Below are 16,886 nucleotides of genomic sequence, written 5' to 3'. Positions count from 1 at the left end.
CTCTAAAAGTCAGTGAACATATATCCTCTGGTGAGGATAAAAAATAAAAATAAATAATAAAGGGATCATGCATCCTGACCAAGTGGGGGTTTATTCCTGGAATGTGAGGATGGTTCAACATAGGAAAATCGATCAATGTAATACACCATGTTAACAGAAAGAAGGAAAAAAGAAAAGGATCATCTCGATTGATGCAGAACAAGTATTGACAGAATTCAGTACCCTTTCATGATAAGAATAATCAACAAATTAGGACTATAAGGCAACTACCTTAAAATAGTAAAACCCATTTTAAAAAAAAAACGCCCACAGCTAACATACTTAATGGTGAAAGACTGAAAACTTTTCCTCTAAGATCAGGAACAAGATTAGGATCCCCACGTTTGCCACTTCTATTAATCAAAACACTGGAATTTCTGGCCACTAGCCAGATCAGTTAGACAAGAAAAAGAAATATAAGGCATCTAAATTGGAAAGGAAGAAGTAAAATGATCTCTCTTGACAGATTATATGATCTGTTGTAAAAAACAACACACAGACTAAAGATTCCACACACAAAAATTGTTAGCACTAATAAGTGAGTTCAGCAAAGTAGCATGAAACAAAATCAACACACAAATGTCAATTGCATTTCTATACACCAACAATGGCCAAAGCAAAAAGAAAATTAAGAAAACCATTCTATTTACAATAGCATCCAAAAGAATACTTAGTAATTAATTTAACCAAGGAAGTGAAAGACTTGTACAATGAAAACTTCTGAAATAAATTAAAGACATAAATAAATGGAACATATCCCATGTACATGGGTTGGAATACTAAATATTGTTAACTTGTTAATATTACCCAAAGGGATCTACAAAGTCAATGCAATCCCTATCAAAGTCCCAATGACTTTGTTTGTTTTTGTTAATACTCACCCAAGGATATATATTTCCATTGATTTTTAGAGAGAGTGGGAGGAGAGAGAAAGAGAGAAACATTGATGTGAGAGAGACACATCAATTGGTTGCTTCCTACAGGCACCCTTACCAGGGCCAGGGATCAAATCTGCAACCCAGGTACATGCCCTTGACCTGGAATCAAACCCATGATCTCTCTAACACTGAATCACGCTGGCCAGGGCCCAATGACAATTTTTGCAGAAATAGAAAACCCCCTCCTAAAATTAATATGGCATCTCAAGGAACCCTTAATAGACAAAGCAATCTTGAAAAAGAAGTACAAAGCTGGAGGACTCATACTTGTTATTTCAAATTTTTCTATAAAGCTACAGTAATCAAAACAGAGTGGTACTGGAATAATGACTGACATATAAATCAATGGAATAGAATAGAGAACTCAGAAAAAGCCCTCACATGGTTTTTTTAAAATATATTTTATTGATTTTTCACAGAGAGGAAGGGAGAAGGATAGAGAGCTAGAAACATTAATGAGAGAGAAACCTCAATAAGCTGCCTCCTGCACATCCCCTACTGGGGATGTGCCCACAACCAAGGCATATGCCCTTGCCCGGAATTGAACCCGGGACCCTTCAGTCTGCAGGCCGATGCTCTATCCACTGAGCCAAACCAGTTAGGGCAATAGCAGGATGATTTTTGACAAGGGTACTAAGACCATTCAATAGGAAAAGGACTATCTTTTCAGCAAATGGTGCTGGGAAAACTAAATATCTACCTGCAAAAGAATGAAGTTGGATCCTTAGCTAATATCATATGCAAAATTAAAGTAAAAATGGATCAGAGATATAAATGTAAGATCTAAAACTATAAAACTTTTAGATTAAAACATAGGGTAAAAACTTTATGACATTGGATTTGGCAATGATTTCTTGGGTATGACACCAAAAGGAACAGGCAACAAACGTAAAAATAGACAAATGGGACTTCATGAAAATTTTTATATTTTGTGTATCAAAAGACAATATCAGTAGAGTAAAAAGGCAACCCACAAAATTAGAGAAAATTTACAAATCATATACCTGATAAGGGATTAATGTCCAGAATCTATAGAGAACTCCTAAAACGCAACAACAAAAAACCCAAACAACTAGATTAAAAAATGGGCAAAGAACTTGGATAGATATTTCTCAAAAAAAAAAAAAAGACATACAAATGGCCAATAAATACATGAAAAGATGCACAGCATCACTGATCATTAGGGAAATGCAAATTAAAACCACAATGAGATACTGCCTCATACCAATTAGGATGGCTACTATAAAAAAAACAACAGCAAATTTGAACCTTTGTGCACTGTTGGTGGGAATGTAAAATGGTACAAGCCACTGCCTAAAACAGTATGGCAGTTCCTCAAAAATATAAAAATAGATTGACCTGTGATCCAGCAGTTCCACTTCTGGGTATATACCTAGAAGGATTGAGAGCAGGGGTTATTTTAGAGATATTTCACATCCATGTTCATGTCAACATGATTCACAATAGCTAAAACATGGAAGCAACCCAAATGCTCATTGGCAGATGAATGGAAATGCAAAATATGATATATTAATAGTAGAATATTATTCAACTTTAAAAAGGAAGGAAATCCGGACACATGCTACAATATGCACATAATGCTAAGTGAAATAAGCCAGTCACAAAAAAACAAATTCTGTATGATTCCATTTATATGAGACAGTAGTCAAAAATCATAAAGACAGAAAGTAGAAAGGTGATGCCAGGGAGGAAAGAGGTAAGGAAGAATTATTGTTTAACGGTATAGAGTTTCCATTTTACAAAAAGAAAAGAGTTCTAAAAAGGATGGTGGTGATGGTAGCACAACTTCATTAATGTATACCACTGAATTGTAAACTAAAAATGGTTAAGATGGCAAATATTGTTTTTATAATTTTACCACAGTAAAAAGTGGAAAAATAAAATTGATGATCATGGTTGGAAAATATATATTTAGGCATACATTACTTTTGTAATTTAAAAAATTAAGAGGAAAAATATTCAGAGTATGATTTCTAATTTGCAATTTAAAAAGAAAGTCACAGTCTCAGTGTTTGTAAGTGTGTTTTTAGAGGAGGAGGAGGACACTAAAAATATAGTGATAATTTCCTATTTAGCCTAAAGCATAACTTGCCATTCTTTTTCACATAGATGTATTTAGGGATTTGGGATAATCTACCAGGGGTTGTGAAATGTCAAATGGAACAAGCACTTCATCTTGATTTTGGAACTGAATTGGAACCAAGAAAAGAAATAGTGTTGTTTGATAAACCAACTAGGGGAACTACTGTACAGAAATTCAAAGAAATGGTCTACAGTCTCTTTAAAGTAAGTATATCTATTCACATGTTGCCAGTATGAATCACTACACTCTTCTGAAAGAATTGCCAGCACCTCATTCTAAACCACAAGAATGTTGCTATTCTTTGACCTGTATCAAGACTCTTATCTTGAGAGAAATAATTCAAAGAAAAGAAAAAATGTGTGGAAGATATTTACTTTAATATTATAAGCTAAAAATGTCCAGATATGAGAGGGGAGTTCTATAGTTTGACATTGTAGCTGATACATTTTGAAAAGTGAAATAAAATCAGTACAACCTGCTTTGCAAATTATTTTTTTAAATTTTAAAGAAATCCTCATACAGAGATTAATTAGAAGTATTAAAAGATGAAAACAATTACACTTTGGGAAAGAATCTTTTTTTTAATTGATTTTTTATAGAGAGGAAGGGAGAGGAATAGAGAGCCAGAAACATCGATGAGAGAGAAACATCGATCAGCTGCCTCCTGCTGGGGTTGTGCTCAACTGGGGACGTGCCCACAACCAAGGCACATGTCCCTGACCGGAATAAAACCTGGGACTCTTCAGTCCGCAGGCCGACGCTCCATCCACTGAGCCAAACCGGCTAGGGCAAAGAATATTTTTTTTATTGCTCTTATAATCTTTTTCTCTGGAGAGCTTACATTTTCAAATTATTTTATCCCAAGCAGGGAAATACATTTTTACCTTCATTATTGGAATAATGTAAGTTAAAATAATTACATTAATGTGATTACAAAAAATAATTTTCAGTTGACCCTTCTTATAATTGGATACTAGAGGCCCGTTGCACGAAGAGATTAGTGCAATAGGCCTTCCCTTCCCCTGGCTGCCAGCACCGGTTTTCCTCCGGCACCCGGGACCCAGGCCTTTGCTCCGGCCGGAGCCTTCAGTCTTCGCTCCGCCGCTTCATGCCTACGTATGCAAATTAACCGCCATCTTTGTTGGGTTAATTTGCATACTCTCCTGATTGGCTGGTAAGCATAGCAGAGGGACAGTCAATTTACATGTTTGTCTGTTATTAGGTAAAATGAGCACATTACACTGCAATTTTGCAAGTAAATGTATGAATAAGACAAAGAATAATTCGTGTCTTCATTAACTGTATTTATGCAGAGTGTAAGAGGGTTATGGGACTTAGGGTGGCCATTTCTTAATAAATAGACTTAGCCAAGTTTTACTGCATTTACATACAATATAGTTCTCACTTAGCATCATAAATATTTGGATTATGTTTTAAGTTCCTTATGGGGATTCAGTAGCAAAATTACTTAGCATGATAATAATCCCCATAAAGGAAGTTAGTATTTTTCCATTTGCTAACGTCTTATCTTTATAGGCAAAATTGGGTGACCAGGGAAACCTCTCTGAACTGGTCAATCTCATCTTGACGGTGGCTGATGGAGACAAAGATGGCCAGGTTTCCTTGGGAGAAGCAAAGTCAGCATGGGCACTTCTTCAATTAAATGAATTTCTTCTCATGGTGATACTTCAAGATAAGGAACATACCCCCAAATTAATGGGATTCTGTGGTGATCTCTATGTAATGGAAAGTGTTGAATATACCTCTCTTTATGGAATAAGCCTTCCATGGGTCATTGAACTTTTTATTCCCTCTGGGTTCAGAAGAAGCATGGATCAGTTGTTCACACCATCATGGCCCAGAAAGGCTAAAATAGCCATAGGACTTCTCGAGTTTGTGGAAGATGTTTTCCACGGCCCCTACGGAAACTTTCTCATGTGTGATACTAGTGCCAAAAACCTAGGATATAATGATAAGTATGATTTGAAAATGGTGGACATGAGAAAAATTGTGCCAGAGACAAACCTGAAAGAACTTATAAAGGATCGTCACTGTGAGTCTGATTTGGACTGTGTCTATGGCACGGATTGTCGAACTAGCTGTGATCAGAGTACAATGAAATGTACTTCAGAAGTGATACAACCAAACTTGGCAAAAGCCTGTCAGTTACTCAAAGACTACCTATTGCGTGGTGCTCCAAGTGAAATTCGTGAAGAATTAGAAAAGCAACTTTATTCTTGTATTGCTCTCAAAGTCACAGCAAATCAAATGGAAATGGAACATTCTTTGATACTAAATAACCTGAAAACATTACTGTGGAAGAAAATTTCCTACACAAATGACTCTTAGTTCATTTGGACATTGTGACCATTGTGGGAAACTTACCACTTAGAAAAGTTTGAGCACTCTAAAAAAAAATGGCTTCTGATTGAAATCCCTGCCAGTACAAAACTCATTTCCCAATCCTAAGAAGCCATCATCTTAAAATACATGTCTATTGCTGAATGACGGGAGGTATAGGATCAATAGGTCCCCAAAATGTAATTCCTGCTTTCAGAAGTCCTGGTACATTTCCCAGTACATTCACTGTGTAACTATTTGACTGACTTTAAAATAATGCTGTGAAGCCTCATTCCAGACATCAACAGTGAGATTATTTTGTAGATTTGTTAGTCAAAATACCACTGCTGGAAACATTGTTTGCGTTGAAGCTGCTGTTTGAAATTTATACATAAATTTACTAATGTCTTAGCATGGTAAAGTTTGCACATTAACAGAAATGAAGACTGCAAAGCAGATAAATTAAAATTACTGATTTATAAATAGATGTTAATAGTATGCTTTGTTGTATTATAGACTTAAACCCATTTTAAAGACATCATGCTTTATGTGGCTTCAGAGCCTCTTTTTTTATTCTCACCCAAGGATATTTTTAGGGCAAGTGGAAGACAGAAACTTCAATGTGAGAGAAACATGATTGGTTGCCTCTTGCACACACCCTGACCAGGGCCTGGAGGAGCCTGCAACCTATGTACATGCCCTTGACCAGAACCAAACCTGGAACGCAACATCTCCACAAGCTGATGCTCTATCCACTGAGCAAAACCAGCTAGGGTGCTTCAGAGGCTCTTAAAGACCTATCAAGTGTCTTACTTAGCAACATGTAATTGCCATGAAAATGGATGAGCTTTCCACCTTAGTTTCAAATGGTCCATCTTGGTATCAGCCAGCCAACTTAAGGCCACAGACCCTATCCAGATACATTTATCTTGAATTTGTCATGAAGAGTCATTAAGTGGACCCTGAAATCAGAACTTTTTAACTTGACATTTTCAAACAGTATTTTCTGTTGACCAAAGGGCTATTTTTAGAGGCACGCAAATTTATTCATCAAATATTTTCTCATGTAAACTATATATACAAAGATTTGCTCCTCTTTCATGTTTATTCAGATCTGGCCATGTACCTTTCAGCATCTCCACAAAATTAAACACCTTCTAGAGAAAAGACCCAGTATTTTCTGTTCAAAGATTTCATCTGATTAAAGAATCTTAGCTATGTGACCTTCATTGGACAGCTTCCTTTCAAAAATTAAATCCACAGATTAGCACGTTTTGCTTACTTTAAAATTACATACTTTGAAGGTACCTTTCTTCCTACTAATCATCTGGTTACAATAAATGAAAGAAGTATTTCCTAGTGGAAGGCTGGTATGTTGCTTGTCAGACTTGAGAACAGAAGCCCAAGCAGCAGGTGTGAACTTTGAGTCAATACACAGGACATCTTTTTCTGGGAAAAACTATACTTGTTTCTTGAGGAAATATACTGCCAATTTCAGGGTATTTCCTACAGTTTCATTAACAAGAGCTCAACACAGAAACAGCTGTTTGCCTAATAAGTTTATTGTCTCTCTTCTGGAAAATCTTCATAGAAAATTATGATTTGGTTTATTAGCTCTCAGCAGCCCGTTCCTGAGCTCTGAGGAAGCTTGCTTTCTTCTGAGCTACCCGATCTTTCTTCTGGGCAAGAGACATTTTGGGACGGTTCCACCTATAAAACAAAGAAGAGCCAGAAATGTTATTTTTAAAAATACAGCTAAAGAGGACAGAGCTGTGTTTTATTTGTAATAAGATTTCCAATAAATGCACTTATTATTTTAGGCTAATTTCCCCAACCCCCAACTTTTGTGATACTGTCCTATTACCACACAGTGCCAAAAATCAAACACACTAGTACAATGTTTAGAATCATTATTAGCAGTAACTGGTAGTTACACTGTACTAGGATAGAATGAACCACCTCAGTAGCTTCTGAGGCTAATACATTTCTATCACCACAATTACTTTAGCAAACCTGGTTCCCTTCACTTCTGCAACATCATGCAGAGTTAGTGATCGAGTTTGCACTTTACTCAGAATCTGAGTTAAGATGAAACAAGGCAAGTTTGGAACCACTCCCAACCTCTCTCTCTTGAAAACAGTAAGATACATACCTCTTCTTTTTAACTTCTTTCTTAGGCTTCTTCTCATAGACTGGATTCTCTCGTATAGCAGCATGAGCTTTCTTATACATCTCCTCCATCTGAAACAAAGCAAAGCAAACAGTACTTGGTTTCATTTCTTATGCCCTAAACAATAATACAACATACTGTAATCTATTACTCGCTCTATTTTGTCTTTCTAAGCCAGATTCTCAAAGGGCACTAAACTAGGTCAGTGTTGGTATCTGCTTAAATTTCTAAATGTAATCTCTAAATTTCTTTTCTTAAGAAATTCCCAATTTTTTTGCCATAGGTAATGAGCTGACATTATCCACAAAACTCAACTTTTTTTTAAAAAAATTTATTTTTATTGATTTCAGAGAGGAAGAGAGGAGAGTCAGAAACATCAATGGTGAGAATCACTGATTGGCTGCCTCCTGCATGCCCCCCACTGGGGATCGAGCCCGCAACCCAGGCATGTGCCCTGGCCGGAATCGAACCTGGGACCCTTCAGTCCGCAGGCCAACGCTCTATCCACTGAGCCAAGCCAGCTAAGGCAAAACTCAACTTTTTAATACATTTTTACTGATTTCAGACAGGAAGAGATAGAAACATCAATGATGAGAGAGAATCATTGATCAGCTGCATCCTGCACGCCCCACATTGGAGATTGAGCCTGAAACCGGGCATGTGCCCTGACCAGGAATTGACGAATAACTGGTTCATAGCCAAAGCTCAACCACTGTGCAGTGCGGGCCCGGCTCAACTTTTTCTTGAAGAAAAATTTGCATGTCTTTCTGAGGACTTTGGGTATATTTTTTAAGTCATTCAAAGTTTAGAGCAAAATGATTTCTGTACAAACTCATTTTATGCTCATTTAAAATACTGTCTGACCTAAATTCTTTCATTTAAGTGAGGATAAACGCCAAAACAAAATTTTTAAGAGTTTATGGGGACCTGACTAGGTGGCTCGGTTGGTTGGAGCATCATCTTGTACACCAAAAAAGTTTAAGAGTCAACTGTAAATAACTTGATTCTGTGCAAAATCACTCATGAAAGAGCAGCTGTAAAATACCTGAGTAATTATCAAAATATAATAAAAATTACAGCCCCCCTAAAAAATGAATCAGGTAATCAATCCAGGTCTCTAAAATTATTCAGTGTGGAGAGAACATGATTACTACATGCATTTGTGGAAACCAATGCAAAACTTATCACTACATGAGACCTCAAACCACCTAAATCCCTTTTGAAAGTTAATTTCTCTCTCTTTTAGCAGTCTATTTATTACAGCTCTCCACTGTATTTAACAAACCCATTTGATGACTTCACTTGTTGTAAAAAAAAAATCTAAGCAACCCAGTTTATTCTTTTCAAAAGATCAGACAAGCAAGAAATACAACCATTTTTGTAAACAACTCCATTGAGTTTAGGTAAAGACCACTTCCTGTTTGAGACATGCCAGGTGTCTGCATAGAACTTCAGTATGCACTCATAGGAAAGATGCTTCCATAGATAAAATTAATGAGCTAGTTGGAAAGTCTATTAGCCAAAGAGTGGTCCTGGCTGAAGCATGAAATCGACATAAAAAACATTAGGAAACAGACATCTGAAAACACAGATTGTTTGAAAAGTCTTGATTAAGCCAACTGTAACTTGACCAGAGCAAGAAATGGTTTAGGGGAAAAATTTTTGCAGGTTGCCCTAGCTGGTTTGGCTCAGCTGATAAGAGTGTCGACCTGCAGACTGAAGGGTCCAGGATTCGATTTGGGTCAAGGGCACATGCCTGGGTTGTAGGCTTGATCCCCACTGGGTGTGCAGGAGGCAGCCGATCAATGATTCACTCTATTCACTGATGTTTCTCTCTCTCTCTTCCTCTACAAAATCAATAAAAATATATTTTTAAAAAATTGTAGGTCAAGTAGAATCAGTAGAAGCAGGTCAAGAAGTGAACAAGGATGGTATCAGTAAATAAAGGAATATACTCATGTATAAATACATGCACCTATATAGCTAATATAAAACTATCTTTTTCCTAGTTCAAAAACTCAACCTAGCCCTGGCTGGTCTGGCTCAGTGGATAGAGCGTCAGCCTGCAGACTGAAGGTCCTGGATTCAATTCTGGTCAAAGGCACATGCCCAGGTTTCAGGCTCCATCCTCAGTAGGGTGCGTGCAGGAGGCAGCCAATTAGGATTCTCTCTCATCGTTGATGTTTCTCTCCCTCCCTCCCTCTCTGAAATCAATAAAAACATATTAAACAAACTCAACCTATGTGCTTATCCAGCCCTACATTGTGTACAAAGCACACAAATAATCTTTTCCCAATAAAACTCTTTTAAAAATAATTTAATAGCCAAAGCTATACCAAAAATACGTACTAACAGAAAAAAAAAATCTAACCAATTACTTAATGTGACCCACCTATTTTTCATATAACTAGAGGCCTGGTACACAAAATTCGTGCAGGGCAGAGAGGGGTAGGGGAAGAGGTGTGTTCCTCAGCCTGCCCTGCATCCTCTCCAATCCAAGACCCCTCGGGGGATAACTGGCAGTCGGACATCCCTCTCCCAATTCAGGACCGCTGGCTCCTAACCGCTCGCTCACCTGCCTGCCTGCATGATTGCCCCTAACCCCTCACTTGCCGGCCTGATTGCACCTGCCTCTGCCCCCACCACCGTGGCTTTGTCTGGAAGGAGGACCGGACTACCAGATGTCCTCGTCGACCGGTCTAATTAGCATATTATCCTTTTATTAGTATAGATTCTGTATTTGTCATAGTTTTATAGTACTCAAGCATTTCTTTTTTGGGGGGTTAATTCTCACCTGAGGATACTTTTCCCCTTGATTTTTAGAGAGTAGGAGGGAGAGAGGGAGGAAGGGGAAGAAACATCAATTTGTAAGACACATCCATTAGCTGGCTCCTGCACACACCCTGACCAGGGCTGGGGATGAACCTGCAACCCAGACACATGCCCTTGAACTAGAATTGAACCCGTGAGCCAGCTGACAGTCTTAACCATTAGCCATGCCAGCCAGGGCCTAGTATGATTTGTGTGTTCTATGCTTTCACTATAATTTCAAAACTGGCGCTATCATAAATTACTCCAATGCATTAATAGAGATAGCCCGGGAGACACAACTTTATTTTTCCAACATTAAACTCACTTTTGCAAACACCATTCCCTTTAATTAAGCGTCACGCAGAACTAATGTTAAAAATCTGTACATCTTGCCCTAACCAGTTTGGCTCAGTGGATAGAGCGTCGGCCTGCAGACTGAAGGGTCCCAGGTTCGATTCTGGTCAAGGGCATGTTCCTTGGTTGCGGGCACATCCCAGTAGGAGGTGTGCAGGAGGCAGCTGATCGATGTTTCTCTCTCCATGTTTCTAACCCTCTATCCCCCTCCCTTCCTCTCTGTAAAAAAGCAATACAATATATTTAAAAAAAAAAACTATACATCTCGCCCGAGCCAGTTTGGCTCAGTGGATAGAGCGCCGCCCTGCAGATTGAAGGGTCACAGGTTCAATTCCCGTCAAGGGCACATGCCCCGGTTGCAGCCTCGATCCCCAGAAGGGGGTGTGCAAGAGGCAGCCAATCAATGATTCTCATCGATATTTCTCTCTCTGAAATCAATAATAAAAAAAATCTGTACATCTCCCTTTCTGTGTGTACACCTGAGAACGTCCAAAACATAGCACTTGTTTGCTATGAAGAAAGTATCTTTTCTCCCCATTGTCTCAAAATGAATGAAGTTTAGTAATTAGCACCTCCTACCAGAGTGGGCAGATCCCTATGAAACCTATAAATACAAAATAGCCAAATGCATAAAAGGCTTTAGATTTGGATACTTAAAAGCTGCCATCCTTCAGCATCTCAGATTCCTAAAAACATATTGACAAGTCTAGCTCATTATACTATCTTATCCTTTTAACCTACCCTGTGTTCAACATCCCAATTTCATTTTAAGCCAAGGACAGCTTATATAATTCTGTCTGTACCTATGAACATGCCCATATTCAGGCCTTAACTGTTAACTTGAAATAAAACTATAATTATAATGTACCCACAAAAAACAAGTAGTAAACCTGGTTCCATAAATGAACCAAACATTCATCTTTAGTTAAAATTTTTACCATGTCTGGAGTTACGTTGTTCTTTATATATTGAGAGAACTGTTTCTTGTAAGCATCTTCATCTTCTTCCATTAGATAACGCATATAATCTGCAACGTTCTGACCCATGATGTGCTTCCGATGTACTTCTGCATTGAATTCCTTTTCTTCTGAATCATAACCAGGGAATCGTTTGGTACTAAAATAAAGTTTTTCACATTTTAGTATATGTTGATTGAAATCAGTCCACTAGCAGGAATTCATTTTAGTAGCTGCCATCAGTCCCGTCTTGAAACAATTAATTGCATCATATGCAATCAAAGGACCAACTACTGACTGCTCAGTTAGTGGGATATCATCATTCAGCAGCTAATTTCTGAATTTCAGGTTAGAAAATCACAGCACAAGTCCCTTTAAAAACCACTAAATGAACCAAGGCATTTCACCACCATAAAGTTAGTTCTCATTATCATAAAAAAGGGTTTCAAAACTCCTCCCCCAAATACTAGAATTTCTCAGTGGTGCCTCAGGGTACATGGGAGTGATTCATTAAAAGTCACATAGGTGCCCTCTAACATAACTGTAGATACTCAAAAAGAAACAAAAAACCCTCCCCCCACATTGTAAGATTAAGTGCCAGGCTTATAAACAAAAACATCTAAAAATTTGGTTAAATCAACACCACTAAAATATTCGTAATAACTTTAATATATAGCTACTCAGCAATAACAATCATTAATTCGAACTAAATAACCAAATTAAAACCACCTACTTAGCTTCTGAGAACAGCCTTGTTTCCAATTTAAAGTTTAGAAATCTGTTAAAAGCCTTTCTCTCAAACCTTTTCTAGTCTACTTTTTTCCATAATTCAGTAAAGCCATTCTCAAAAAAAGACAATGCATTGGAGGGGAAGAGGGAGTGGTGGTGAAACCAAGCTGCTCATTTCAAACCAAAACTAAATCACACATAAAAGGTAGTGGTTTCAATCCCCGCCCTTCCACTTACTGGTTCTATAACCTTGAACAAATCATTTGCGTCTCTTCACTTGTAAAAATGAGTTCCAATTCCTTCCTGTCAGCCAGGTTCCCTTTGCACAGTGCCTAGCATGTAGCGGGCACACAGTGAGAGCTACTATTACTTTAACTCAGTAATCTCCACAGTCTAATTAGAAATAGCAAGTACTGGAGTCCAGGCAATGAGGCCTTGGATACTACATTACCTGTGAGGGATAGATAGGCCTCCATCCACAGCTCCCTTCAGGGCCCCAAAAACTTTATTTCCAGTAGTAGTTCTGGCAAGCCCTGCATCCAAGTAGCAGGTGAAGGCACCAGGTTGACCATCAATGCTTTCCACGTTGTATTCATCTCCAGTCACCTCCACCTGGCCTTCATAGATCTTGTCCATGCCAAACCTATTGAGAAGCTATTAACAAAGAAGCCAGTCTGAATATATTCCAACAACTCTAACAATATCTCACACAACTTTAATGACCTCTGACAAAAAAATTTCTTTCTTATTTATCTCCTAATCCCAATCTACTTTTAAATATAAATTTTTAAATGCTACAAAACTTCAATTTCTCAGTTAACTTTATTCAATAGCTTCTTAATCTGCTACATGTCCGTATTTGATTTATGCAGCAATAAGGATATACATAACTTTGATTTTTAAAAATTTACTCAAGGGAGGCCCAGCCAGCATGAGGTCACGGTTTGATTCCTGGTCAGGGAACATGCCTGGGTTGCAGGCTCAATCCCCAGTGCAGGGCATGCAGGAGGCAGCCAATCAATGATTGATCCTCTCATCATTGATGTTTCTATCTTCTCTCTCCCTTTCTCTCTGAAATCACTAAAAATATATTTTAAATAAATAAAATAAATTTACTTAAGGGAGGTAATCACATTGCTTCAGTCATATTTGGCTGTAATTCTACAACCAAATATTAAATGTTATCACATAGTTTTGAGGAATAGGATCCTGGGTTGAAGACATCTTCTGCAGCTGTCTCTGATACATTATGTTAATATGCACCACTCCTCTGCTAGTCTTTATCGCTTAAAAAGCAGTGCCTTTGCACCAAGTTGCTCTCATATATAAAGGCAATGTTACCCACCCCCACTCAAACATGTTTATGACCAATGAAGATGTGGATCCCCAACAATGATGCATGCTTAACAATTCCACTGCAAAACAAGGTCAGCAACTGAGAAAAAATAAGGCAAAGTCACATTTTCATCTTTTCTGCAAGTTATAAGAAATGCTGCCAACCAAAGGCAAAGATGATTAAAACAAAGCCCACCCCCCCCACACACACACACATTAACACCGCCTCCCAAGTTTAAAACATTGCTTCTCAAAATTTAACATGCATATAAATCAATCACTTGGACATCCTATTAAAACAAATTCTGAAGGTCTGGAGTAGTCTACATTTTTTAATGTACACTTATGGTCAGAAGATCATTTCTGAGTAGATCTGCCCAATAAGGTAGCCACTAAGGAAACACAAGTGGCTACTCCAATTTAAGTTAAAAATTCAGTTCATCAGTAGCACTAGAAGCATTTCAAGTGCTCAACAACCACATGTGGCTGCTGGCTACCACTGGCTACTACATCAGACAAGAGACTGCAGGAAATTCTATTGGTTTAGATATACCCAACAAACAGGAAAACTGTTCCCCCAAATTATTAGGAAATGCACTGCTGTCTCAAAGCTTGTATTTATAAAAGTATCTTTCCTAATGATGCTCTTGTAAGCCGCAGGGTAACACCAGGCACTCTCTTGACCCAACAGCTGAGGGTATCTTATCCATGTGTAAACATTTCTTTCAGACAATTCCAAGCGATGAGTTAATTCCAAGATATATCAATTATAAAGTAATCCTGTACATACCCTGCGGGCCAGCAGCAGGCCAGTACAATATGCTGCAGCATAATTTGTCAGGCCAACCTTCACACCATACTTGGGGAGTTCATGAGCATAAGCTGCACAAACTATCATATCTCCTTCTATACGGGCATAAGCGATCTATAGAAGAGAAAAACCAGGTTAGTCATCTGCTTTTTACTATTTGTCCGAAATGCCTTTGTATTCAAAGAACTTGAAGAAAAAAACCTGGACACAGTTCTGCATCACTTAAAATCTTTGTTAAACCCAGTTACCTTCAAGTAGTTATGTCTTGGTCAAACTATAGCAGGTAGATTTAAGTCTAAATATGTTTGACTAATGTCACAATATATATAAAGCTAAAATTACCACATGGACATTGAATACCAAATTGCCTTTGGAATAAATTATACTCTAGTTCAGTGATGGTGAACCTATGACACGCGTGTCGGAGGTGACACTCGAACTCATTTTTTTGGTTGATTTTTCTTTGTTAAATGGCATTTAAATATATAAAATAAATATCAAAAATATAAGTCTTTGTTTTACTATGGTTCCAAATATCAAAAAATTTCTATATGTGACACGGCACCAGAGTTAAGTTAGGGTTTTTCAAAATGCTGACACGCCGAGCTCAAAAGGTTCGCCATCACTGCTCTAGTTCCTTACCTCTAAGTACTGAAAAGACTTAGGTTTAGCTGGTGAATTAGAGGCACTTTGAAAAGTCAAAGGAATTCCCAATTTCAAACATCTTTTGAACTAAGCACATTTGAAGTCTAATAATGATCCAGACACCTAGTGTTATGTCATGTCCTTAGGTATGGAGGGACACACTGCCTTCACAACCACAAATTAGCGTGCCCAGAAAACAGGTGTGCTTGCCTCCCGCAAAGGCCCCAAATATCTCAAATAATAATAAAAAAAATTTCCCTTGTCGCAAAATTCCAGCAAATTATCTTCTAGGAGCACACTGCCACTTTCTGGAGGTCTTTTTCGTGGAAGACAGCTTCACATATAACAGTTAAAAACCCATTTCCAACAAGAAGCAGAAATAAGGACAATCTTAAAGCATAATTTAACCTTCCCAACAACCTCCCTCTCCAAAGAGCAGCGGGTACGTGGCACCTACGGCCACACAGTAACAGCGAGGACGTGGTCCATGACAAAGCCTATCACCCCACTGGGGCTGGAATGAGCCCGAACCTTCTATCCCAGTGATGGCGAACCTTTTGAGCTCGGCGTGTCAGCATTTTGAAAAACCCTAACTTAACTCTGGTGCCGTGTCACATATAGAAATTTTTTGATATTTGCAACCATAGTAAAACAAAGACTTACATTTTTGATATTTATTTTATATATTTAAATGGCATTTAAATAGGTTCGCCATCTCTGTTCTATCTGGTCTCAAATGTAGCCTTTCACCCCCCAGCCACCACACCCCCCCCCGCCCCCGGGCAAATGGCAATAGTAACAGAAATCCCTCTAATCCTCTTTTCCCCATAAGGACACATATGTAACACCTTAATCAATAAAGAAAAAAAATTTTTTTTTAATAAAAAACACACAACAACAGGATTCATCTGGGTCAGGACTGCCAAACGTGGCTGCTCTTTAGCCCAGCTTTTCTCAAGTACCAACTCCCCAGGCTCCAATCGAAGACCCACGAAAAGGAAAAGAACTCACTCCCTGTCTGTGGAGCGCGGGGCCGGAACCTGAGGGGCCTTCATGCACACGTGCGTGCCGTCCCCGAGCACAGCTCCCCCGGCGGGGAGTCGGGGGGTGGGGTCCCCGGCACCGGGGTCCCCGAGGCGCCTTACCTGACAGATGATGTCTCTGTTGGTGACGCGGACGATCATCCTGTACTTCGGTGTGTTGTACTTGTTTTTATCCTGGATGACCAAGCGTTTCCGGGCATAGTAATCGGTTTTACCCTCTGAAGAAGGAAGAAAAAAAAAAATTTTTTTTTTAAGTCTCCTCCACTGCAGAACAGATTCCTTTAATGTTGTGAACACGAACACCGGGCCGTACCTCGCCGTCTTCTGAATTTCACTTGGTATCGCTTGAAGTAGGCCTTATTCTTGACAACTTTCACAAACCCCTTCAAGAAAGAAGAACGATTTATTACAGGTTTCGGCTTACGCTACTTCTGACATCTGAGCTGTAACAAAGTAACGTGTGGATTTCAAAAGGGAACCTGGACAACTGCCCCCTTCGTGGAGCCCAGCCTCCCTCACCCACCCGGGCTCAGGAGCCCCCTCTCCCACCTCCCATGTGTCAAGCCTGCTAAGCGCCTTCTCCAAACCTACGGGCGACACGGCTGCTACAC

At 38.7% G+C, this 16,886-nt stretch overlaps 2 protein-coding genes across 5 annotated transcripts in view; one reads left to right on the top strand and one right to left on the bottom strand.

Moving 5' to 3' along the window:
- The window catches only part of FAM69A (family with sequence similarity 69, member A), a 121,554-nt gene extending 115,646 nt beyond the window's left edge, over positions 1-5,908 (top strand). For all 4 annotated transcript variants that reach the window (XM_014550034.1, XM_014550032.1, XM_014550031.1 and 1 more), the window contains exons 4-5: positions 3,108-3,284; positions 4,618-5,908. In XM_014550034.1, the coding sequence (XP_014405520.1) occupies positions 3,108-3,284; positions 4,618-5,430 (990 nt within the window). In that variant the 3' untranslated portion in view covers positions 5,431-5,908. The remainder of the gene's footprint in view (positions 1-3,107; positions 3,285-4,617) is intronic.
- Positions 5,909-6,962: 1,054 nt separating this feature from the next.
- RPL5 (ribosomal protein L5) overlaps positions 6,963-16,886 on the bottom strand; it is a 10,451-nt gene continuing 527 nt past the window's right edge. The window contains exons 2-8 of the mRNA XM_005878977.2: positions 16,589-16,658; positions 16,378-16,493; positions 14,567-14,701; positions 12,893-13,095; positions 11,695-11,872; positions 7,574-7,662; positions 6,963-7,131 (exon numbers count right to left, since the gene is read on the bottom strand). Coding sequence (XP_005879039.1) covers positions 7,032-7,131; positions 7,574-7,662; positions 11,695-11,872; positions 12,893-13,095; positions 14,567-14,701; positions 16,378-16,493; positions 16,589-16,658 — 891 coding nt within the window. The 3' untranslated portion in view covers positions 6,963-7,031. The remainder of the gene's footprint in view (positions 7,132-7,573; positions 7,663-11,694; positions 11,873-12,892; positions 13,096-14,566; positions 14,702-16,377; positions 16,494-16,588; positions 16,659-16,886) is intronic.

Source organism: Myotis brandtii, unplaced genomic scaffold (genome assembly GCF_000412655.1).
Source record: "Myotis brandtii unplaced genomic scaffold, ASM41265v1 scaffold58, whole genome shotgun sequence".
In the NCBI taxonomy this organism is placed as follows: Eukaryota; Metazoa; Chordata; class Mammalia; order Chiroptera; family Vespertilionidae; genus Myotis; species Myotis brandtii.
This window is presented reverse-complemented; position numbering and strand designations above follow the sequence as displayed.